The 25,257-nt window shown below is 41.5% G+C and overlaps 1 protein-coding gene across 3 annotated transcripts in view; it reads right to left on the bottom strand.

Annotated features, from left to right (window-relative positions):
- Positions 1 to 25,257, bottom strand: part of mdm2 (MDM2 proto-oncogene) — a 35,073-nt gene that overhangs the window by 5,136 nt on the left and 4,680 nt on the right. For 2 of the 3 annotated variants that reach the window (XM_068050394.1, XM_068050395.1), the window contains exons 5-11: positions 16,931 to 16,980; positions 13,362 to 13,426; positions 12,880 to 12,970; positions 7,088 to 7,248; positions 6,271 to 6,399; positions 6,110 to 6,193; positions 4,288 to 5,938 (exon numbers count right to left, since the gene is read on the bottom strand). In XM_068050394.1, coding sequence (XP_067906495.1) covers positions 5,417 to 5,938; positions 6,110 to 6,193; positions 6,271 to 6,399; positions 7,088 to 7,248; positions 12,880 to 12,970; positions 13,362 to 13,426; positions 16,931 to 16,980 — 1,102 coding nt within the window. In that variant the 3' untranslated portion in view covers positions 4,288 to 5,416. Of the gene's footprint in view, positions 1 to 4,287; positions 5,939 to 6,109; positions 6,194 to 6,270; positions 6,400 to 7,087; positions 7,249 to 12,879; positions 12,971 to 13,361; positions 13,427 to 16,930; positions 16,981 to 25,257 lie in introns of those variants that run through there. The other variant, XM_068050396.1, reaches the window with a different exon arrangement.

Here is a 25,257-nt window from a genome sequence, read left to right as displayed (position 1 = left end):
TACTGCTCCAGCAACCCATCTCATACACACTCCAGGAATTCATCCTCCACACCATTAGGTTTACCCAATCTATATGCAAACTGAAGTTGCCTATGCTACATAAAACTCTACTTTTCTGATTTTAAACCGTGCCCAACATCACCACTGCAGTTTGGTGGCTTATAAACAACTCCTACCAATGTTTGCTGCCCCTTGCTGTTTCCTAGCTCGACCCAAACTGATTTTACGTTGTACTCCTTTGGTCCAAGATCCTCTCTCACTAACATACTGATCTTGTCCCTTATTAACAGCGCTACCCCACCTCCTTTTCCCTTCCACATATCCCTCCTAAAATGACAAACATCCCTGAATATGCAATTAAAATCATACCCATTTACCTATTTGTGCTTTCAAACCTTAACTTTGTCTTATTATTTCTCATTCTGATCCTGTTTGATATCTGCCTTTGTCTCGTCTGCCATCCAATTTTGCTTACTAGTTTTCTATTTCCTGTTACCAGTTTTGCTCCCCTCCAATCTTCAGCTCTCTCTTTGGTTCCAACCACCTGACAATTTAGAGGAAGTGTAGTTGAGTTAGCTGTGAAAGTTGATGGGCTTATAATGAATATTAGTTGATAGCCTATCCCCAGTAATGGAGACAGAGAAGTTGAGGAAGGGAAGGGAAATGTTGGAGATGGATCACGTGAAGGTGAGAGAAGGATGGAAATGGCACTGAGACAATCAATGTACCGGAAAAAAAGAGTTGAGTAGGACTGGAACAGGAATGTTTGACATACTGCACAAAAAGGAAGGCACAACTAGGAGCCATGTGGGTACCGATAGCATTAAGGAAGTGAGTGGAGTTGAAGAAGTTGTTCAATGTGAGAACAAGCTCAACCAGGCGGAGGAGGGTGATGGTGGATGAGTGCAAATGCATGTTAATTGAGGAAAGCCAGCACAGATTTGTTAGGGGTGAATATTGTTTAACTAACTTGAGTTTTTTTGAGGAGACAACAGGGTTGCTGCGGTGTACATGGACTTCCAAAAGGCATTTGATAAAGTACCACATAACAGGCTTGTCAGCAAGGTTTGGAGCCCACAGAACAACAGTAGTAACATAGATACAAAACTGGCTCAGTAACAGGAAACAGTAGTGGTAAATGGTTGTTTTTTGGACTGAAGGAGCATTTACCACTACAACACCTCTGCATTTTATTGGTTAAAAAGATGGAATAAATCAAGAAGCTTTTTCCCCCTCAAAAAAAAAATCAATTTATTCAACCAACATAGAAATGTGAAAATAAATTTATAACTTAAATAGCACCTTCTTTACCATATATTCAATTCTTAGGTTTTATATTAAATATATATTTTATTAAATGGAGGAACTTTATACATTTTCTAAAATTACTGCACAAATTGTAAAACAAGCACATTATGTATATAATTGTTTAACTCAATGGAAGATGCCACTGTCACTGCACTTCAGCAACGGGTGTTTTTAAATCAAATGTAGTTAAACTTCAAAATATTAAATTTCATATTCCAGTATTACAATAACCAAACCCATGTTAAATGGTTGCCATCTTTTACCTGCATCACAAAACTGCAATAGCAGCTCCATAGAAATCACAACCTGGGCAAAATGGACAGGTTGCAAATTGTCCACTTTATACTCAAATATAGAAATAAAATCTTACAGTAACTACAACTTGTTTTCACTTTGCCAAGACACACAAAACTTCAGAAGCTCCTCATAGCAAGAGACATTTTCGGTTGGGATAGCCCAGCCTCTTTCTTGAAGATGCATCATGTAGTCAATGGGTCCATTTTTAAATCAGCTAATTATAGTGAACATGGACAAAATGCTTCCTTGTGCAATGCCAATCTTTTTAATGTTGCTGGTGCACTGGGATTGACATTTAAGTTAGCAAATATACTTAGCAATGCTTGTATACTATTGCAGCCATTAATTAAATTAGAGACCAAAACAAGTCACTGAAGTTGGTTTTATTACAGCTGGAAGACCAGTCATGAATGCCTCTGGCTGACATAGAAAATCTTCAGATTTAAAATGAACTTTGTTCCGTCAGTTGAGAGTGAGAGCTCTGCTCGCACTCCTCATATTGCAACATTCCTTCAAAGTCAGAAGGCTAACAGACAAGATTCCCAATTTATGCTGCATTTACTTTACAATACTGAGAGTAACAGAACCTTTTTCCCTTAGCAGAGGGGTTAATAAACAGGGGGCATAGATTTAAGGTAAGGGGCAGGAGGTTTAGAGGAGAGTTGAGGAAAGATTTTTTCACCCGGAGGGCGGTTGGAATCTGGAACACACTGCCTGAAGGGGTGGTAGAGGCAGAAACGCTCACAACATTTTAGTAGTATTTAGATGAGTACTTGAAATGCCATAGCATACAAGGCTACGGGCCAAGTGCAGGAAAATGGGATTAGATAGGGTGGATGCTTGATGGTCGGCGCAGATGCGCCGGCCGAAGGGCCTGTTTCTGTGCTGTGTAATTCTATGGTTCTGAATTGGAGGCTTATAAAGTAAATGAGGTAACACTGCTTACTTTTGGGAGGTGCAGTTATCTAAGTAGATAATTTTCAGAGGCACTAGTGAATATCCTGCATTGGAAACACAGGCAGCCACCTTTTCTGGCCACAGGTAGGTGTTTTGCTTGCTGGCCTCTAGAGCTATCTGAATGTCTGATAGCTAAAACGGTAGGCATAATTACAACTACATATATGCAAAATTGCCTGTTTCAACTTCCCTCCATCCAGTATTTCAATTTCTACTGCCCATGGTATAATCTACCCAGTAAGAAATGAGACAGATGAAACAGAACAGTTTCTTGAAATGGGTCTGCAACATGAAAAAAGCACCAACAAAAAAAGTACTCTCTCCTCTATCGAGTTGTTCCACACCTCACTGCTCAAAAAGGTCTCTACCAATGCAAATAGGGGTGCAATCATCCAGGTTGTTCACAATGCAATATGTTCCTCATTCCCAAGGCAGCTGGTATTTGACCAAGGCCGGCCTATTACTGCCAAGATCAACATTTTACTCAATGAAGGCTTCATCGGCATGAAGCTGTGAACCACCATTCTCCAGCCAGGATTCACCCTTTCGAAAAAAAAAACTATTTTGTCTATTAATAGTTTGACAGAGACCAAGTAGTACACAAAGACCATCTTTAAGGGAAGGTCAATCATATGGACTGACATTTGAACTCTTCAATCATTCCGTGCTTTGATGTCATTAATCTCATCCATCTCTTGCTTAGTTTTTAAACTTTTCTTCCTTTCTTTTCCTCACATATCCTAAAATTATTTATCAGTATATGTATAATTCAGGCACCATTGACTCACCACTATCCTTGTTGGGACAACTGAAACTTGACAAAACTGATTTCTCAACCCCTACAGTATTTTGACCTCACTTCAGGAAACATCAATTTGGAATTGTTCTTGTTTCACAGGTGTGGAGGGGATAATACATGTTAAATAAAAGTCCATAAATCATGAGTAGTGTAACATAAATCAACTTGGACTAGCCTAAATGAAACACAAAGTTGTGCAATGTTTTGTAAGTAAGGAAATTGTGCAATTGCAACTCATTCAGCATATCTGATCTGAACAAGAGCTGAAAGGACACCTCATTACAATTTGGAACTTGGTTATATTTTACATAGGCTTTTTTGCCAATGACCAATTCCCAATAACCCACCCACCCCTGCCCACCTTATTCTCTTGAAAGCACTGACTGCTGCTGAAACTATTTCATAAGCTCTTGTTGCTTTGTGATACCTGGCCCAAGTGGCCATTCTTCATTTGTGATCATAAGTCAATTTTAGCAGATTATTTAGTCAAGAGCCAAACTGAATCATGTCACCCGACGTCCACATACGTACTTATACATCAGGAATTAAAGCCAATTTTTCACTAGGGTAGATTTTAGCAGTTAGCTAAAAATCAGCTATTTCAGACAGAGCAGATTTAGAACCTAGAGGAGTCTCCTGTTCTGTAACCCAGTTACATGCTGGCTTTACAAAAAGCGAATTATTCAGTAACTCATGTGTCTGCATTTTGTAAGAGTAGCAAATATTCCAATGTATACAATTTATATAAAACAGGCTACCTATGGACTATATCCTGGGAGAATTGGCATGAGCACCCCCAGTGCAATTAATAGTGGATATCAATCACCAGCTTTCCCAAATTCCTACTTGTAATGAGAACAGCCATTCGATTTGAATTAAATTGTTTGGTGGCAATACAACAGTTAAGAATTACAAATATCACAATAAAAAGGCAGAAAAGTGTTATTTTTCTGGAACGTAACCTAGATTACAGACAAACGTCAATGAAATTTTCTGTACATAGAAATATACAGCCTCTTAAAATGTAGTTCGTTAAAAAGATTCTTTCAATATTTTCTTCTTTCTTAGCTGTTTCCGTACCAGAAAATTCCGTGACAATGCTGCCCCAGTCATTCACCAATACAGCGGTGAAAACAGCTACTCTGTGCAAAAGTGGTCCAAGAGATATCTTATCTATCTCAACATTGGAAACCAGATGCTTCCCTTTCAGTCTTTTCTCCACAGCATGGTTTAATTTTTTTTTGATTCTAACATCTCATTTTGTGGAGTGTTTATGGATATGAATGCCACTCATGGTTAAATTATATTGCAGTGTGTTAGAGGAATTTTAAAAAAGGAGAGTTTCCAGAATGTCAGATACAGATCTTTCCAACTCAATTTCCAAAGACTCTAAACCTCATTATAAATCGAAAACTACATTTTGATCCAATAAATGGAGAGATTTGTTACGACAGCGACTACAATGATCATGAAGGGCTTTCGTTCATGAAAGGAACTATACAAATCTCTGTACTTGTACAAGCTAATTTGGGCATCCTTCTGGATTCAACCACTGAACAAAACAGTAAAGGAGTGATATTTGCAACACTACAAAACATTGTATTAATAATTTCCCATTTTAACAGGTCAAAGAAATTTATGTAAATTTGATAAGGAAATTACTGCAAGAAAACTGGAACTTTTAATGCATTCACTATTAATGGAAAAATCACATTCTTCATGTCCTTATTACCCCAACAGGATCCTCCATTAATAGAATGTTGCAAAATGAAATTAAAGCACAAACTGGGCAAGTTCATTTTGAAAATCCTTTTAAAAATTCAAGCACATCCCTAAACAAGATAAGTTAATTCTCATTAAAGTATGACTTTAATTAACAGCACAAAAGGACTAGATTTTCTGATCATGCACAACACAAAATGGGTTACGATTAAGGCCAAAATATTTATATGGTGTACTACTTAAAACAGTAGTCAGTCTAAATTTCCCTTTTTTTTTTGAAGTAGTGACTGCCTCATGAAAAGTTAAACTTAAACCAATTATAAATAAATACATTTAACTAAAATAGGTTAACACAACCATTTGGATTGGCTCTCTGCACAAAGGGCATGGTTTGTTTCTTTTTTTCAGCTTCTTTGCACAAGTATAACATGCAAGGAGATGGCCTGTCCTACCATGTACAATACAACCATTCTTTGGTCGTGCCTGACAAATAACACAAGCTTCCAGAGGTCCTGCAGTGTTCAACTCGCCTTTTTCTCCCTTGTCTACATTTTCTTTTTCAGTTTCCTGGCTGCAGCAGTTGAAACTACCAGATGTAGAAGGTTGCGAGCACTCAGTTTCTTGTGACTCCGACCAATGAGAAGCCTCACTGACCAAATCGGAGCAGTTTGATTCCTTTGATTCAAGTGGTGGCTTCTTGCAATCAGGAACGTCAATACCTTCATCGTGCGCTGTGTCAGAATGCTTAAATTTAGGTTTATCTGGAAGCCAGTCTTGGCGGATGGACCAGCATCGATGACAGTATCGCGGTAGTGGAGGATTCAGCTCTTCACATTTGGAACATTTCCAATAATCCTGTAATTTGAATTTTATTGCTGTAAGGCTATTTGAAACACAAGCAAACATAGAAAGGAAATGTGAGGGGCAGGATGTGGAAGGAGGAAGAGGAGCACGATCAATGTAGGGAAAACAATACTACGATATAAAAAAGCCAGCCAAGCCAAACTTAAAAAAACACTAACTTACAGCTGCAGATATTTCTGGATCAATTTCTTCAATAAAGGTGCCTTCATCACTGTCAGCAGCTTCAAAAATGGCAACTTCATAAACCTGCAAGAAAGCTACCTCTTAGTATCTTTCGCTTTCTATACACTTTGAAATCAAAGAATTCCTTGTTTGAAGCTTGCCTCATCATCACTTAGGTCTTGTGAATCCTCACTGAAATCACTGTAATCTTCAGAGTGAATCGACTCAACCTCAAACTCAACGCTGAACTTATCACTGGAGTCTTCACCTTCTGTACCAACATGAAGATCCTGCAACAGAAAAGCAGACATAGCTAGTGTCCACAACAAAAAGAAAATCCCTATCTAAAATATATCCGGATTCACAATGGATAGCATAATCTGGCTGCCTGAAATAATCTCACAGTATTGAGTGCTCAGCTATATTTGAGGTGAAATCAAATTTGACTTTTTTGTCACTGCAGTTGGATTTCATCCCTTAAGTGTTTTCTTAAAATAAAGCTGGCAGGGCTACCGTGAGGTGACCTTTTTTTTTGAGGAAGAACGTTTTCAGCAGTTGTGAAGGTTCAAGAACTGCACAAAAAAAGTACAAAATTCAAACAGCAGGGGGAGCAAGCTTTTTATTCTGTGAAAAAACAGAATAGGTTGACAATACTCAGCAGACAGTCAGCATTTGTGGAATTAAACATTTTGTCTTTGAAGAATGGTCTGCAGTCAAGTGTTTGGAGGAAGAACCAGAATGTTAACGAACTTCAAAAGATGCTGACCGTGTTTTGATAATTTTCAGTTTAAAAATTTTACATTTCCAGCATCTGCAGTTTTTTTACTTTTTACTGAGTGTACTCTTAAGCACAATATTAACTGCACGACTTAGCCAGAGAATCAAATTTATATTTGCCTTCATACAGGAAAAAGGTAAAGTTCATCTTAAAACTATAGATCTGACATCCCGACCCCAAAATGTTGATATTTTACAAACCAGATGACTGGGAGAATCTGATGATTCACTGTTTCCACGTTCACGACGCAACTTGCTTATCAAGCACAAAGACAGATCATCCCAATGGAGGGAAATGCTATCTGATCGATGTCGTTTTCGCCGCTTATTGTAAAATTGCTCGTCAGACGAGACCTCATTATCTAAAACAAAAATTTCAAACATCAGTTTTTAAGAGCAACTCCAATAATGGGAGAGTGCACTGTGTGGAGCAATAAGATGCATTCCCTTGTCACATGAACAATTCCAATGTTAAGAGTCACAATTTTGCACAAAAATATAACCTAAGCCATATTGTTATGATCAATACCAAAATAAGTCAAACAAAAAAGAACCTTGCCAAAAAAAAATTCAAACTTATTGCTTCAGTTTCTACCCTGTAGATTAAAGTATATTCCTGCAGAATCAGAAACCCACTTAGGGTATAAGCTTTTAGCATTCCTTCTCAACGTAGATAGTTTGCTGCTGGTTGACATCCTTCCATATACGAAAGATGATGGACACGCAACAAACAATCCATTTAGGTGGGTGTCTTTTCTTGTTGCACCTTTGCTGATGGCTGTGAAGACCAATCCTAGAGATACAGGTCCTGCCACAAGCGCCTCCGTGAAGCTGCCAAGTGACACTGAGCTGCTGTTTTTATCATTGGCGCCTGCTGCTAAGATGCTATAGCCGCTGGTCATCATGGTAGTGCATGCCAGTCCACAGGATGTGTCATCATTTCCCTCTTTCACCAGCTAGTGACTCCCAAGCATGATAGTCGACATTTAGGGCCTTCATGTCACGCTTCCAAGCATCCTTGAAGCAGAGCCTTGGGCTCCCCACTGGTCATCTGGCCCCAGCTACCTCACCATATAGAAGGTCCTTGGGCATGCAACCATCTTCCATCCTGTGGACGTGCCCAACCTGCCAACACACTTAAGAGCTCTGCCTTCAGGAAGACTGCAGCATTTGAGATTTTGACCTGTCATAATATACCCACAATGTGCCGCAGACAATGAAAATGGAAGTTAGAGATTCTTTTCCTGGTAGCTGTAAGTCGCCCATGTTTCACAGCCATACAGCAAAGTCATTCTCAACAGAGATTGGACAATAATCACAGAACCCTTAATCTGAAAAAAAGCCCACAGAAACAGGTACCCAACCCAAGTATCAAATGCTTTATAGATTTTTTTGTTTAAAAGTCGAACAAAAATAATGCAGCATCCCTAAAAGAGCACATACATAAAATAACACAAGTTTGATGGCATATAGTCTCATGTTTCAATTTATACATCACTAAACATTTCCATTTTTATTAGCAAGCATCAGCTGGACATGCCAGTTTTCTTGTGACAGATTTCAAGTGCAGGGTATTGCAGATAGCCCAAAATGTGGGCATCAGGTCCTTTCATATCAACCCCATGGCTTATAAGAGAAGGTTTTGGTCGGTGCAGGCGCGTTGGGCCGAAGGGCCTGTGTCTGTGCTGTAAAACTCTGTTTTCACTTAATTACAGACCAGATGGTACCCAGCCAAAGAAAGATTATGACATACGACAGGAGCAATTAAACATGAAGCAGCATGTATTGTGCACTAGTCTGCATTGCATGCACTCTGAATGAGAAGCTGCACTTGGTGGATGACTTTGCTCTCTAACAATGACTGCTGACCCACTAAGACACCTCCCAACAGCTAAGCAACCATGCCAAGATGCTGCTCTGTTTTGTTTTTCTTGGTTACAACCTTCATCTTTACAGAAGTGCTCCATCCAGCTTTGATGCAATTAAAGTACACAAAAGATGCAGCAAGATCTAGACATCATTCAGACTTGGACTGCTAAGTGGCAAGTAATATTTGTGCCACACAAGTGCCAGGCAATGACCATCTCCAACTAGAGAGAATCTAACCATCACCCCTCAACACGCAACAGTATTACTGTCGCTGAATTCCCACACCATCGACATCCTGGAGTGGGGGGAATCTTAACTGGGCCAGCCATGGAAATACTGTGGCTATAAGAGGTCAGAGGCTGGGAATTCTGCAGTAACTCATCTCCTGACTTCTCAAAGTTGTTCAACATCTTCCAAGGCACAAGTCAGAAGCATGATGGAATATTCTTCACTTGCCTGGATGAATGCAGCTCCAACACCACCTGCTTGCAGCACCCCATCTACTACTCTAAACCTCACTCCCTCCACTACCAATGCAGTGACAGCAGTGTGTACCATTTACAAGATGTACTGCAGCAACTCATCAGCCTCCTTCAACAGTACCTTCTAAACCCACAACCTCTACCATCTAGAAGGACAAGAGCAGCAGACGCATGGGAACACCATCTGAAAGTTTCTCTCCAAGCCACACACCATCCTGATGCTGGATGCAACAGCCTCAGTGGCTGTGACAGTAGCAGGAGGACCCAGAGGGAGGGGGGAAAAAAAGGGAAACTTTTTCATGTAGCAAGTAGTTATGATCTGGAATGCACTGCTTGAGAATGTGGTGGAGGCAGGTTCAAATTGAGGCAGTCGAGGGAAGTGGATTGTTATCTGAAAAGGAAAAACGTGCAGGGCGATGGGGAGAAGGCAGGGGAGTGTTACTGGGTTAACTGCTCCTTTGGAGAGCCAGCGCACTCATGACACACCAATTGGCCTCCTTCTGTGCTGTAACAATTCTGTGACTTGGAATTATATTGCTGTTCCTTCACTGTTGCTGGGTCAAAAATCAGGAACTCCCCTCCCTTACAGAACTGGGGGTGTACCTATATCCAGATAGAGTGCAGCAATTCGAGAAAGCAGTCCACCGCCACCTTCGCACAGGCAATTAGGCATGGGCAACAAATGCTAGCCTTGCCAGCGATGCTCACTTATCATGAAAGAATTTTTTTTTTTTTTAAATAGTCACATACAGGCCACCTTTAAGATGCAACAGTTCCCAACTTTAAGTTTGGGCAATATTTTATGGGTCCCAAAAGAAATGCAAGGAAATATGGAAAGTACAGCTACATTTGCCTTCCTCAGGAGACCAAATAGGTTAATTTTAAGCCAGGTGTAAGGAACTGCATTGACTCAAATTTGCCTTCATGCCAACTTGCATCTGTGCTTTTATCGAATGTGATTTTTTTTAGCCCCTAATGCTGAATCACTGCTTTGATGCACCTCCTGCCCATGAGTAACAATGTGCCCAGATATAAAAAGTGATCAAAAATAATTAACAGAATGTCGGTTTTCATTAAGGGGTTGGAATGCAAAAATAAGAAAGTGATAGTTTAGAGATACAGCACTGAAACAGGCCCTTCGGCCCACCGAATCTGTGCCGACTATCAACCACCCATTTATACTAATCCTACACTAATCCCATATTCCTACCACATCCCCACCTGTCCCTATATTTCCCTACCACCTACCTATACTAGGGGCAATTTATAATGGCCAATTTACCTACTAACCTGCAAGTCTTTTGGCTTGTGGGAGGAAACCGGAGCACCTGGAGAAAACCCACGCAGACACAGGGAGAACTTGCAAACTCCACACAGGCAGGACCCAGAATTGAACCCGGGTCGCTGGAGCTGTGAGGCTGCGGTGCTAACCACTGCGCCACTGTGCCGCCCCATGTGCCCTAAGATGCTCAACTGTACAGAGTATTAATCACACCTGCCCCGAAAAAATTGATTTCTGTTTTGGTCAGCAAACCTCAGGAAAGATATTGCCAGGGAGTGGGTACAGCAACGCACCAAGGCTCCTTAGACAGCACCTTCCAAACTCACGACCTTTACCATCTCGAAGGACAAGGGCAGCAGATGCTTGGGACCACCACCACCTGCAAGTTCTCCTCCACCACACACTATCCTGATTTGGAACTGTATTGCCATTCTTTCAGTCTCTGGGTCAAAATCCTGGAACTCCCTTCCTAACAGCACTGTACCTACCCCACATAGACTGCAGCAGTTCAAGGTGACAGCTCACCAGCACCTTCTCAAGGGCAATTAGGGATGGGCAATAAATGCGGTCCTAGCCAGCGATGCCCACATCCCAGGAACGAATAAAAAAAACCCAGTACAGATGGACAGAACAATACCATGTCTTAAAGGATTAAAATTACAAGAACAGGTTGCTTAAATTGGTTCATAATCCGGAGTTTAGAATGTTGAAGGGTGATGAAAAGGAACTGGCTAGGGAAGATAGAGAAGCTTTTTCCCTCTGGTAGGGGAAATATTCTGGATAAGCATTTTAGGAGTGAAATCAGAAGCACTTTTTCCACATAAAAGGTAGTGAAAACTTGAAACTCACTTTCATTGCAACCACAGCCCACCACCTATTCCAACTCGCAAAGGACTGTGAATAACTAAGTCAATTGATATTTTCTACACCTAGATTGATAATTTTGTTAGGCAAGGGTCTACATAAGAAATAAGAGGCCATTCCGCCCCGCAAGCCTGCTCCACCATTTAATAAAAATCATGGCTGATCTGATCCTGGCCTCAACTCCACTTTTCTCCTTGCCCCCTCATAAATCTCTACTTAACTGTAGATCAAAAATCTGGTCTAACTCAGCCTTGAACATATTGAATGACCCAGCCTCTGCTGCTCTCTGGGGTACAGAATTCCAAAGATTAATAACCCTCAGAGAAGAAATTCCTCTTCATTTCCATATTAAATTGGAAATCCCCAATTCTGAAAAAACTGGGTCACTGTGCCCCCTAGTTCTAAGGATTTCCCGAGGGGAAACATCCTCTCAGCATCTAAGGAGATAGAGCAGGTGAATGAAGTTGAAGTATATATCAGCCACGCTCCAAAGTGAACAGTAGAACAGGCCAGAAGGGGTTGACTGGCCTACTCCTATTCCTATGTTCCCATACTCTTAAAGTGCCTCAACTATGCCACTAAACTTACAGTCAGCCTGTCACCACTACAATTCACCTTTTAATTGACAGCATGACATCAGATTTTCGGTTTCCTAGCCAAGCATACTGGGCCAGTACAAGTCCAACAAAAAAAAAAAAGTGCTTGAAAAGCCTTTATTTAAAAAAAAAATACCCAGCATAATATATATGGAATGACAAAATTGGTGGACTGAACGATACCTGATTTAGGATGCTAAAGGTAAAAAAAAACACAGCACTATTTGGGTGTATTTCTGTCCCCATTTTCAAGTGTTGCTTTCAAACGGTGGAACCACGCTCTGGACCCAATGTCCCATGCCACATAGTACAGCAGCAAAAGAGGACTGTATTAAAAAAATTCACATTGCAATTTTTGAACTAGGCTTTTCACACGGTCTAGATATTGTGGGATAATTACCAACATTTAAATTTGCAAGGATCTGAAATTGTAAGTGCGAATATAATTACAATTTATTTCACTATGCATACAATGTATGAATACCATACTTTATGTGGAATTCATCATTTCGCATGCTCTTTTGTTAAATTTTCTGCTAATGTTCTCGCTCACCATTTACTCCCTTCTGCAATAGGGTTCCAGAAGCACTTGGTACGCTCCTGTACCTTATGCAAACATCTATTATTTATGCACAAGCTTGGACTGTTACTGTTTGCAGATCATTCAACTGTATGCAAGGTGGATGGGAAGGGAAAGCAGGGCCTCATGTTTCAATTCAATCCTGTCTTTATCAACCAACTATACATACACTGGATATGGAGATCAAGAGTGAGAACCCGGGCAATTAAGCCAACTGTGAGTCCCTTATCAACATCAGAGGTCAGCTAACACTGCACAGACCAAAGATCTAGCGAGTCTACTGATCCATTTTACATGCAGATAGCCATCATGGTACTTACCCGAGTCACTGCAGTTGGATCTTCTACCTGTGGCAGGAGAATAGGAAACATTGCATGATGTGCATGCATTCCCATCATTTGGCATCACGGTCTAAAAAGTAGAACATACATTGCTTAGTGGTACAATGCATAAAAAACAAAATACCATGTTGAACTCAGTGACAAGTTTTAGCACCTCAGAGTTCAAACACAAATAAGTTCAAATTAGAAAATCAATGCCATATTTTACATTGAATTTTACCAGACCAATGTAAAAGTAGTACACAAATAGACATCAGGCCTTGTGAACTACGCTGTAATCAGGCCATTTATTTTACTTCAGGGGAAAAAGTTACTGCTAGTATTCAAAAAAAGGGTTTAAAGGCTTCAAAATTTACACAAATGCACAAAAACTGCATCACAACCAAATTTATAGTGCATCAAAAATATATTGCTAATGGGAAAATCTGCCCAGAGCTTTCAACAAGTCAAGAAAATCTTACCACAAGACAATCTTCACCCCCAAGGTGGTTGGTGATCTTTCCAAGATTGAGATCATTTATAGAATCTACATCACACAGAAAAACTTCTCAACAGGCTTGCAATTGTTAAAATTAAAGAATGCTTTACTTATTACAAAGGATTTTTTAATAAATGAATTAGTCCAGAACTTTCAAAGTAAAAGGACAATTTGAGAATTAATAGAAGTTTCCATTACTTTAGTGTGTTGTAATAAAAACACAATGACAACTAGAAGGGAAACTTATAGGGATGGTGCGAACTTGTGCAGAGTACAATGGAAGGAAAGTGACACAAACTTAAAAGGAGAGGGACTTAAGGGGCCCAGAATAAAGGCAAGATTGGAGGCACACATTTTGAAGATAAGCAGAGGGATTATCAAGGCCAGAGGACATGAGTCAAAGGATCTGTAAAGTAAGGCTGGATAGGAGTTGATATGGGTCTTAAGGATCAAAAAGACTGAAGTAATGGAGGGCGTTTGATGTTCCCATATATAAAAATGGGAATTTAACCAGAGCTGAAGAGTGAAAAGAAAGACTCACTACAGCAGCTCATCACACTGCAAAAATACTTGAACTAATTACTTTTAAATGCATTGTTACTATGTAGCTAAGCACAGCAGCAAGATCCCACAAACATTAATGAATGAAGGATCAGTTAATCTGTTTCTCATAGCACTGGTTGAGGAACAAATGCTGGTCAGAACACAGGCAAAACTTTCTGCTCTTTGAATAGTGGAAGAAAATCTTTTAGTGCCTATCCAAAATTGTTGGAACAGTAAGACAGGATCTTGATTTAACATCTAATGGTTGTCATCTAACAATGCTGTTCCCACTCAATGCATCACTGGAGAGTCCACTGGGATTAAGTGCTCAAATCCTGGATTAAGGCTTGACTGAAGAACCCTGTTATTTAAAAAGTGACTGTGCTACCAACTAATCCAAGTTGAAATAAAACAGGAAGATCTGCTTACTCTTTGGAAGAGGTAGCAACTGTACCAACGGGACGAAAAATAAATAACAGTAGAACAGAAATTTCACAAAAGTCCAGAAAGGTAGGAAGACAGCAGCTGAGCATTTTTTTATAAAACTGTGTCAAGCAGCAGACATTGGTTTTCAGAAGACACACGCAGACAGGTGGCTCGAGATGCTTCAAATTGATTGTGACTCCTAATGCAATGGGAAGACACTGACAAGAAACAGCAACATGGTATGGATGATGGATCTGGCATGGTTTAAACAGTGAAGAGGGGAGCATAAATCTTGCATGAATACATGTTACTTCACTGATAAAGGTAGAAGGGTCAGTAGCCTGCATAAAAATCTGTACTAATTCTGGCTGCTTGAGCATCCCTGATTTTCATTGCTCCACCACTGGTGGCCATGCCTTCAAATACCTGGGCCCCAAGCTCTGGAATTTCCTCCCTAAACCTCTTTCTTGTTTTACAACACTCCTTAAAACCTGCCTCTTTGGTCAAGCTTTTGGTCATCTGCCCTGGTATCTCCTTTTGTGACTCAGTGTCAAATTCTGTTTTATAATGCCCCTGTGAAGTGCCTTGGGATTATGTTAAAACCATGATGAATACAAGTTGATGTAGAATTTTCAAAGAGTGTTCAAGTGGCTTATGTACAGTACTAAACAAATTCAGATTACGAAGCACAATTTGTTTCAAAATATTAGCAAGTAATGTAAAAAAAAATGTAAGACAGATGCTGAAAAAGGGGGCGGGGGAAGGAGAAAGAGTACTTTGGTCTTTTTTTTAAAAAATGAGCACTCCTTCATGATTCAGAACTCAAGGACATGATGGAAGGGCTTCTATTGAGAGCTCAAGGATTAACTGTTCGCAAAAATGGGGAACAAAAAGCACCGGAGAAAGGGCTTCTGCCACACCAACTTGTTGCTGAGTATCCTTGTGTGTACACCTATTAGTAGTTAGTAAGCCTGGTACATCACAATAGACTACATATTATTATATGTCATAATAATATGACATATTATGTCATAATAGACACAAGTCCATTATGTCACAGATAATGCAGCTCAGATTTGAGCAGCTGCTGAATTCAAGAGAAATACTCATATCCGTGGATCAATACCTAGCACAATTTTAGTTGCAACCTCTGCAGCTTAACTTTGCACACCAAATGATGGTACCACAACTCAATGGAGTAAACATGTCCATGCTGTGATCATGGATCATTGTAGTATTTTATAACAAAATTGTGCAGTTACCAATATCATATTTAAGGAGCTCCAGATTCTCTTTTCTAATCAGAGCAGCTTTATGATGAACAACTAAGGATTACCTTTTTTTGGGGGGGTGGGGTGGTTTGGGAAGAGTGTGTCTTTTAGGGTTGAAGAGACTGCTAGTGATAAAGATTGAATTAGAGTTAATACTATGTAGCAGATTTAGTAATCATATCTGATACCAGGCACATCTGCAGTGCAGGGTTGATAACTGACCAGACAGCCTGCTTTGCAAATGGAATTTGGAGGAAGAGGTATAACACCTGTAGGCTGGACTTCTTTCAACAACTCTGCTCCAGATAATCATGTATGCCAATAGGGTGCTCCTAGCTCGACAAAGTGGAATGCTTAAGAGTGCTCACATTTAGGGGTACCCAAGCCTGGGCTGTCAATTTGCATTCACTCTGCATTAATTAGTTGTCTTTCACACAGACATTTCCCAGTAGCTTGGTTTGGAAACTGGAAAATAGTGCTAGATTTCTAGCCATTCCAGATATCCAACTAACCAAAGACCAAGAGACAGTGGCCAGAACAGTCCAGTGTGAAAGGTATGGTGCAAAAGCCCAGGTATGTTATTACTGTAATTCAGTTAAGCTAACCATTTTGCTCATCTAAAACTAAAATCAGCTCCTTTTCCTTGCTCTTCTGACCGCTCTCTCAGGTTCTTAAAGGCCATCCAGAATTGACAAGAATTTGGCACAGCACAGAAATAAAAAGAATCAGTAACCGAGAGTTCAATGTCATCAGTAAATGATCACCTGCTAGGTGATCAAACAAGAAATTGATGACTATACATCCCACCTAAAATAACTGATGCCTCTTCAAATGGATTTGAAAAAGATAGCATTTGGAAGGAACAATACCTCCTTCTCTGCCCATCCATTTTCTTACTGGCTTTTCTGGTGGTCCAGTTGTTATTTCAGGTAGGTTGGGAACACTGTAGGCACTAATCCATCTTTTAATTCAGGGAAGCATAAACCATTTCACATCTACACAAGATTGGTAACCGAACAGCACGTAGGTCAGATGTGCAGCTCACAACTGTGTGGATGTAAGTTGGTGTCTTAATATATTCCACAACCACAATGATTCTTGGCTTTAAAAGCACATGCCTACTTCAAGAAACAATGCTCTATATTTAATGTGAAATTAAGTTACAAAAACATAAGCAATTCAGTGATGAACTTGCATTGTGTTCTGGTGTCCACAAGTCAGCAGATTTTCCTCCTAAATTTTCTCTCAAAACTTTAAGTTAAACAAATCAAATAGCTAATGCAGAAACATTAATGCAATTAAAACTACGTACCTTCATGGTTCACAGAGGTCAAATTTTTTGACAGCATTGCATATAATGTCCTATGAAATACAGAAGTAAAAGGTTACTGCAGTTTGTATGTTAAAAAAAATAAATTTAGGCTTAACAATGTAGCTGATAAATTGGGACTAACTTTACTTCAAGCTTTCACTATGCTGTTCCCAAGCAGAAACTGCTCTCTACAAGAGATATCATTGCAATACAACACTGTAGCAGTTCAAAAAGGCAACTCACCACCTTCTCAAGTGCAATAAATGCTGCCCTTGCCAGCAATGCCCACATCCCATGATCAAATAAACTGCTGATTGTTGATACCAACTCTAGCTCCTACCTGACGTTACTGTTATACTCGGAGAGTGCACTATCTGGCCCTTGCTGCAGGAGGGAACTCCTGATTTGGGAAAGGAAAACGTATAACAAATTCCTGCCACAACACACCCCATCCCAAAGCGCAGCAAGAGCTGGGAACTACAGTAGGGAGAATGTCTACACTAGATTGTGTCCCGGGGAGGTTGGGGGGGCGGTGGTTTAAGCGTAAACATTGTGTGTCGTGATGTGGGAGGGAAAAAGAGATATATGCCTTTAAAAGACTTAACATTTAAGTCTGGAAGTAACTGAACAGTCAGAGTTATACAGCACAGAAACAGGGCCATCGTGTCCGTGCTAGCCATCAAGCACCTCTCTACTTTAATCCCATTTTCCAGCACTTGGCCCATAGCCTTGTATGCTATGGCGTTTCAAGTGCTCATCTAGATACTTAAATGTGAGGGTTCCTGCCTCTAGCACACTTTCAGGCAGTTTGTTCCAGATTCCAACCACCCTCTGGGTGAAAATGTTTTCCCTCAAATCCCCTCTAAACCTCTTGCCCTTTACCTTAAATCTATGTCCCCTGGTTACTGACACCTCTGCTAAGGTAAAAAGTTTCTTCCTATCTACCCTATCTATGCACCTCATAATTTTGTATACCTCAATCAGGTCCCCCCTCAGCCTTCTCTGCTCTAAGGAAAACAACCCGAGCCTACCCAGTCTCTCTTCATAGCTGAAATGCTCCAGCCCTGGCAACATCCTGGTGAATTTCCTCTGCACCCTCTCCAGTGCAATCACATCCTTCCTATAGTGTGGCGACCAGAACTGTACACAGTACTCCAGCTGTGCCCAACTAGCATTTTATACAGCTCCATTATAACCTCCCTGCTCTTATATTCTATGCCTCAGCTAATAAAAGCAAGTATCCCATATGCCTTCCTAACCACCTTAATCTACCTGTGCTGTTGCCTTCAGTGGTCTATGGACAAGTACACCAAGGTCCCTCTGTACTTCCTAGGTTCCTACCATCTATTGTATATTCCCTTGCCTTCTTAGTCCTCCCAAAATGCATCACTTTACACTTTTCAGGATTAAATTCCATTTGCCACTGCTCTGCACATCTTACCAGCCCAACTATATCATCCTGTAATCTAAGGCTTTCCTCCTCACTATCCACGACACCACCAATTTTTGTGTCATCTGCAAACTTACTGATCATATCTCCTATATTCATGTCCAAATCATTAATGTGCACTACAAACAGTGAGAGTTCCAGCGCCAATCCCTGCGGTACACCACTGATCACAGGCTTCCAATCGCAAAAACAACCCTCGACCATCGCCCTCTGCCTCCTGCCACTAAGCCAATTTTAGATCCAATGTGCCAAATTGCCCTGGATCCCATGGGCTCTTACCTTCTTAACCAATCTCCCCTGCAGGACCTTATCAAAAGCCTTACTGAAGTCCATGTAGACTACATCAACTGCTATACCCTCATCTACACATCTAGTCACCTCCTCAAAAAATTCAATCAATTTTGTTAGGCATGATCTCCCCCTGACAAAGCCATGCTGACTATCCTTGATTAATCCTGTCCCTCAGAATTTTTTCCAATAGTTTCCCTACCACTGAGATTAGGCTCACCGGCCTCCAATTACCTGGTTTATCCCTGCTACTCTTCTCGAATAATGGTACCACATTCGCTGTCCTCTGGCACCTCTCCTGTGGCCAGAGAGGATGTGAAAATTTGTGTCAGAGCCCCTCCTATCTCCTCCCTTGCCTCACATAACAGCCTGGGATACATCTCATCTGGGCCTGTTATTGTATAAAAACTGAATGTATTTTATGATATTCTTTGCTTCTCTATTTTAAATGGAATGCAAATGTGTTTAGAATAAAAATTGATTAATGTTCTCTAAATTAGACAAAAGACTGATACAAGCAGGTTGGATTTGTAAGCCAACATTAATGGACTATGGTAGTGTGGGCTTGATTTAGTGAGTATTTTTATACAAGGACTATTGTTGCCTTCATTAAATATTCATTTGTTGTGGATTAAATTTGTTTTTCTTTACTCCTTGTTGACAGATTGGACTGAATAGCCATTGATAGTCAGCCTAGTCTTTGTTTATTGGCTCAATGAATCACGAACAAGATTATTCAAGGGACTGCACTTTTTACTGGAAGCATAAACATGTCAACAATTATCTGCATTGACAGTGCCTTAATTGCAGGAAAGGATCCCAAGGAGCTTCACAGAACTGTAATTAGACAAAAATTTACATTGAGCCAAAAAAAAGTGATAGTAAACGGGAGTGACTAATATCTTGGTTAATAAGTATATTTTAAAAGGGCAGTGTTCTGTTGCACAGTGTAATGGCCAATTTCAAAGTACCACTGAGAGAGGAAATGTACAATGCAGAAAAATAGGGGTAAGTAGGTGGAAATAGTAAAAAAAAAGTTACCCAAATGATAAGAACGAGTAGACCATTTAACACTTTTGCACACTGTTCACCATTCAATTAGATCAAGGCTAATCTGCACCTCAACTTTATTTACCTACTCCATCACCATGGTTTTGTATACTGTCAGTTTATGTTTCTTCGTAACCTCTACACAACTTAGTGTGCCTCCCAAGTTAATGCCATCTGCAAATGTGGGTAATATAACTCTGTTGTGTTTATTCAAGTCATTAATGTAGATGGCAAAAAGCTAAGACGTAGTACAGATCTCCGGTGAACACCACGGGCTGAATTTTAATTGCGCGTGCACTCCGCGGTGGCCCGCTTTGAACTGAGTGGCCTTCTGACACAGACGTGCCGCCAAAGAGCCCCTGCACGTAATATCGTGGGGACTCATTTAAACAGAGGGGAGGAGCAGCAGCCCCCAATGACGTAGAGGGGGCGGCTGCTGCGTCCCTGACAATGGTGTCTGCCGCCACCGTGCAGGCATCATTTTTAAAGGGATTTAAGCCCTTAGCAGAACAAAGAAAATTACAACACAGGAACAGGCCCTTCGGCCCTCCAAGCCTGCGCCGATCCATATCCTCTATCTAAACATGTCGCCTATTTTCTAAGGGTCTGTATCTCTTTGCTTCATGCCCATTCATGTATCTGTCTAGATACATCTTAAAAGACACCATCGTGCCCGCATCTACCACCTCCGCTGGCAACGCGTTCCAGGCACCCACCACCCTCTGCGTAAAGAACTTTCCACGCATACCCCCCCTAAACTTTTCCCCTTTCACTTTGAACTAGTGTCCTCTAGTAATTGAATCCCCCACTCTGGGAAAAAGCCTCTTGCTATCCACCCTGTCTATACCTCTCATGATTTTGTACACCTCAATCAGGTCCCCCCTCAACCTCCGTCTTTCTAATGAAAATAATCCTAATCTACTCAACCTCTCTTCATAGCTAGCGCCCTCCATACCAGGCAACATCCTGGTGAACCTCCTTTGCACCCTCTCCAAAGCATCCACATCCTTTTGGTAATGTGGCGACCAGAACTGCACGCAGTATTCCAAATGTGGCCGAACCAAAGTCCTATACAACTGTAACATGACCTGCCAACTCTTGTACTCAATACCCCGTCCGATGAAGGAAAGCATGCCGTATGCCTTCTTGACCACTCTATTTACCTGCGTTGCCACCTTCAGGGAACAATGGACCTGAACACCCAAATCTCTCTGGACATCAATTTTCCCCAGGACTTTTCCATTTACTGTATAGTTCACTCTTGAATTGGATCTTCCAAAATGCATCACCTCGCATTTTCCCTGATTGAACTCCATCTGCCATTTCTCTGCCCAACTCTCCAATCTATCTATATTCTGCTGTATTCTCTGACAGTCCCCTTCACTATCTGCTACTCCACCAATCTTAGTGTCGTCTGCAAACTTGCTAATCAGTCCACCTATGCTTTCCTCCAAATCATTAATGTATATCACAAACAACAGTGGTCCCAGCACGAATCCCTGTGGAACACCACTGGTCACACGTCTCCATTTTGAGAAACTCCCTTCCACTGCTACTCTCTGTCTCCTGTTGCCCAGCCAGTTCTTTATCCATCTAGCTAGTACACCTTGGACCCCATGCGCCTTCACTTTCTCCATCAGCCTGCCATGGGGAACCTTATCAAACGCCTTACTGAAGTCCATGTATATGACATCGACAGCTCTTCCCTCATCAATCAACTTTGTCACTTCCTCAAAGAATTCTATTAAGTTGGTAAGACATGACCTTCCCTGCACAAAACCATGTTGCCTATCACTGATAAGCCCATTTTCTTCCAAATGGGAAAAGATCCTATCCCTCAGTATCTTCTCCAGCAGCTTCCCTACCACTGACGTCAGGCTCACCGGTCTATAATTACCTGGATTATCCCTGCTACCCTTCTTAAACAAGGGGACAACATTAGCAATTCTCCAGTCATCCGGGACCTCACCCGTGTTTAAGGATGCTGCAAAGATATCTGTTAAGGCCCCAGCTATTTCCTCTCTCGCTTCCCTCAGTAACCTGGGATAGATCCCATCCGGACCTGGGGACTTGTCCACCTTAATGCCCTTTAGAATACCCAACACTTCCTCCCTCCTTATGCCGACTTGACCTAGTGTAATCAAACATCTGTCCCTAACCTCAACATCCGTCATGTCCCTCTCCTCGGTGAATACCGATGCAAAGTACTCGTTTAGAATCTCACCCATTTTCTCTGACTCCAAGCATAACTTTCCTCCTTTGTCCTTTAGTGGGCCAATCCTTTCTCTAGTTACCCTCTTTCTCCTTATATATGAATAAAAGGCTTTGGGATTTTCTTTAACCCTGTTTGCTAAAGATATTTCATGACCCCTTTTAGCCCTCTTAATTCCTCGTTTCAGATTGGTCCTACATTCCCGATATTCTTTCAAAGCTTCGTCTTTCATCAGCCGCCTAGACCTTATGTATGCTTCCTTTTTCCTCTTAGCTAGTCTCACAATTTCACCTGTCATCCATGGTTCCCTAATCTTGCCATTTCTATCCCTCATTTTCACAGGAACATGTCTCTCCTGCACGCTAATCAACCTCTCTTTAAAAGCCTCCCACATATCACATGTGGATTTACCTTCAAACAGCTGCTCCCAATCTACATTCCCCAGCTCCTGCCGAATTTTGGTATAGTTGGCCTTCCCCCAATTTCGCACTCTTCCTTTAGGACCACTCTCGTCTTTGTCCATGAGTATTTTAAAGCTTACGGAACTGTGATCACTATTCCCAAAGTAGTCCCCTACTGAAACTTCAGACACCTGGCCGGGCTCATTCCCCAACACCAGGTCCAGTATGGCCCCTTCCCGAGTTGGACTATTTACATACTGCTCTAGAAAACCCTCCTGGATGCTCCTTACAAATTCCGCTCCATCTAGACCTCTAACACTAAGTGAATCCCAGTCAATGTTGGGAAAATTAAAATCTCCTATCACCACCACCCTGTTGCTCCTACATCTTTCCATAATCTGTTTACATATTTGTACCTCTATCTCATGCTCGCTGTTGGGAGGCCTGTAGTACAGCCCCAACATTGTTACCGCACCCTTCCTATTTCTGAGTTCTGTCCATATTGCCTCACTGCTCGAGTCCTCCATAGTGCCCTCCTTCAGCACAGCTGTGATATCCTCTTTGACCAGTAATGCAACGCCTCCACCCCTTTTACCTCCCTCTCTATCCCACCTGAAGCATCGATATCCTGGGATATTTAGTTGCCCTTCCCTCAACCAAGTCTCAGTAATAGCAATATCATACTCCCAGGTACTAATCCAAGCCCCAAGTTCATCTGCCTTACCTACTACACTTCTTGCATTAAAACAAATGCACCTCAGACCACCAGTCCCTTTACATTCATCATCTGCTCCCTGCCTGCTCTTTCCCTTAGTCACACTGACTTCATTATCTAGTTCCTTACAGGCTTTTGTTACTACCTCCTTACTGTCAGAGATTTAAATTTTTAAACTTTCAATAAAAACATTACATTGAAAAACGACTTCCAACTCCAATGATTACACAATAAATTTCCCTCTACCCCCAAAAAAACATTCTTGACAGTTCTGACTTTTAAACCCCAAACTTTGCACTCCTTGCCCTTCAACCCCTTCCCACCAGCAATTAAAAAAAAATGTTTTCTCCGCTCTTTCCAACCCACCCCACTACCCCCCCCCCCAAAAAAGTTCTCACCTCAGAACTCGGTGTGGAGTTCCGATGGTGTGCGGAGTACCAACGGTGGCCGTAAAATCAGCGTGGGACGGCTGCTGCCTGCAGGCAAATTCATTTGCATCCCAATTTGAATATTAAGATAAAGGGCCTGCTGCTGGGGTGGGGGAGGAAAACACATCAAGGTCCCCCTGCCAGGCAGCAGCGGATGCCAGTAATATGTGGTGGGCCCTTCATGGTGTCGCGGGTTGAGGCGGGCCTCTCCTTGCTGAATTTTTAACAACCCCCCCCGCCCCCCAAAATTCAGCCCCACTTGTCACATGTCCACTAAACAGCGCATCCCTATTCTGTCTACAACCTGCCAACCAATTACTGACCCATGACCCAAGGTTAACCCAATTCTCAGTTTTACTAATAATCTTGTGTGGAACATTTTTTTTAAATTATTCATTTGTGGGATGTGGGCATCATTGGCTAGGCCAGCATTTATTGCCCATCCCTAATTGCCCTTGAACTGAGTGGCTTGCTAGGCCATTTAAGAGTCAACACATTGCTGTAGGTCTGAAGTCACATGTAGGCCAGACCAGGTAAAGATTTGCTTCCCTAAAAGGACATTAGTGAACCAGATGTTTTTTTTTAAATTGACAATGGTTTCATGGTCATCATCAGACTAGCTTTTAATTCCAGATTTATTAACTGAATTTAAATTTCACCATCTGCTGTGGTGGAATTCGAACCCATGTCCCTGGAGCACTAAAATAAAAGCAAAATACTGCAGATGCTGGAAATCTGAAATAAAAACAAGAAATGCTGGAACCACTCAGCAGGTCTGGCAGCATCTGTGAAAAGAGAAGCAGAGTTAACGTTTCGGGTCAGTGACCCTTCATCGGAACTGACAAATATTAGAAAAGTCACAGGTTATAAGCAAGTGAGGTGGGGGTGGGGCAAGAGATAACAAAAAGAGGTCTAGATTGGACCAGGCCACATAGCTGACCAAAAGGTCACGGAGCAAAGGCAAACAATATGTTAATGGTGTGTTGAAAGACAAAGCATTAGTACAGATTAGGTTGCTATACACTGAATATTGAACAGCAACAAGTGCAAACCTGAAAAAACAGTGGGTAAGCAAACTGAACAAACTAGGATGAAATAAAATGCAAAAAAAAAAAGATTGTAAAAAAAAAAAAGAATAACTAAAAATGGAAGTAAAATGGGGGGCCGTCATGCTCTGAAATTATTGAACTCAATGTTCAGTCCGGCAGGCTGTAGTGCGCCTAATCGGTAGATGAGATGCTGTTCCTCGAGTTTGCGTTGATGTTCACTGGAACACTGCAGCAATCCCAGGACAGAGATGTGAGCATGAGAACAGGGGGGAGTGTTGAAATGGCAAGCAACTGGAAGCTCAGGGTCCTGCTTGCGGACTGAGTGGAGATGTTACGCAAAGCGGTCACCCAGTCTGCGCTTGGTCTCCCCAATGTAGAGGAGACCACACTGTGAGCAGCGAATACAGTTTACTACATTGAAAGAAGTACAAGTAAATCGCTGCTTCACCTGAAAGGAGTGTTTGGGGCCTGGGATAGTGAGGACAGAGGAGGTAAATGGGCAGGTATTACACCTCCTGCGATTGCAGGGGAAGGTGCCATGGGACGGGGACGAGGTGGTGGAGGTAATGGAGGAGTGGACCAGGGTGTCGCAGAGGGAACGATCCCTTCGGAACGCTGACAGGGGAAGGGAGGGGATGCGACTGGTAGTGGCATCACGCTGGAGGTGGCGGAAATGGCAGAGGATGATCCTTTGGATATGGAGGCTGATGGGGTGAAAAGTGAGGACAAGGGGA

This window comes from Heterodontus francisci, chromosome 18 (assembly GCF_036365525.1).
Source record: "Heterodontus francisci isolate sHetFra1 chromosome 18, sHetFra1.hap1, whole genome shotgun sequence".
NCBI lineage: Eukaryota > Metazoa > Chordata > Chondrichthyes > Heterodontiformes > Heterodontidae > Heterodontus > Heterodontus francisci.
This window is presented reverse-complemented; position numbering and strand designations above follow the sequence as displayed.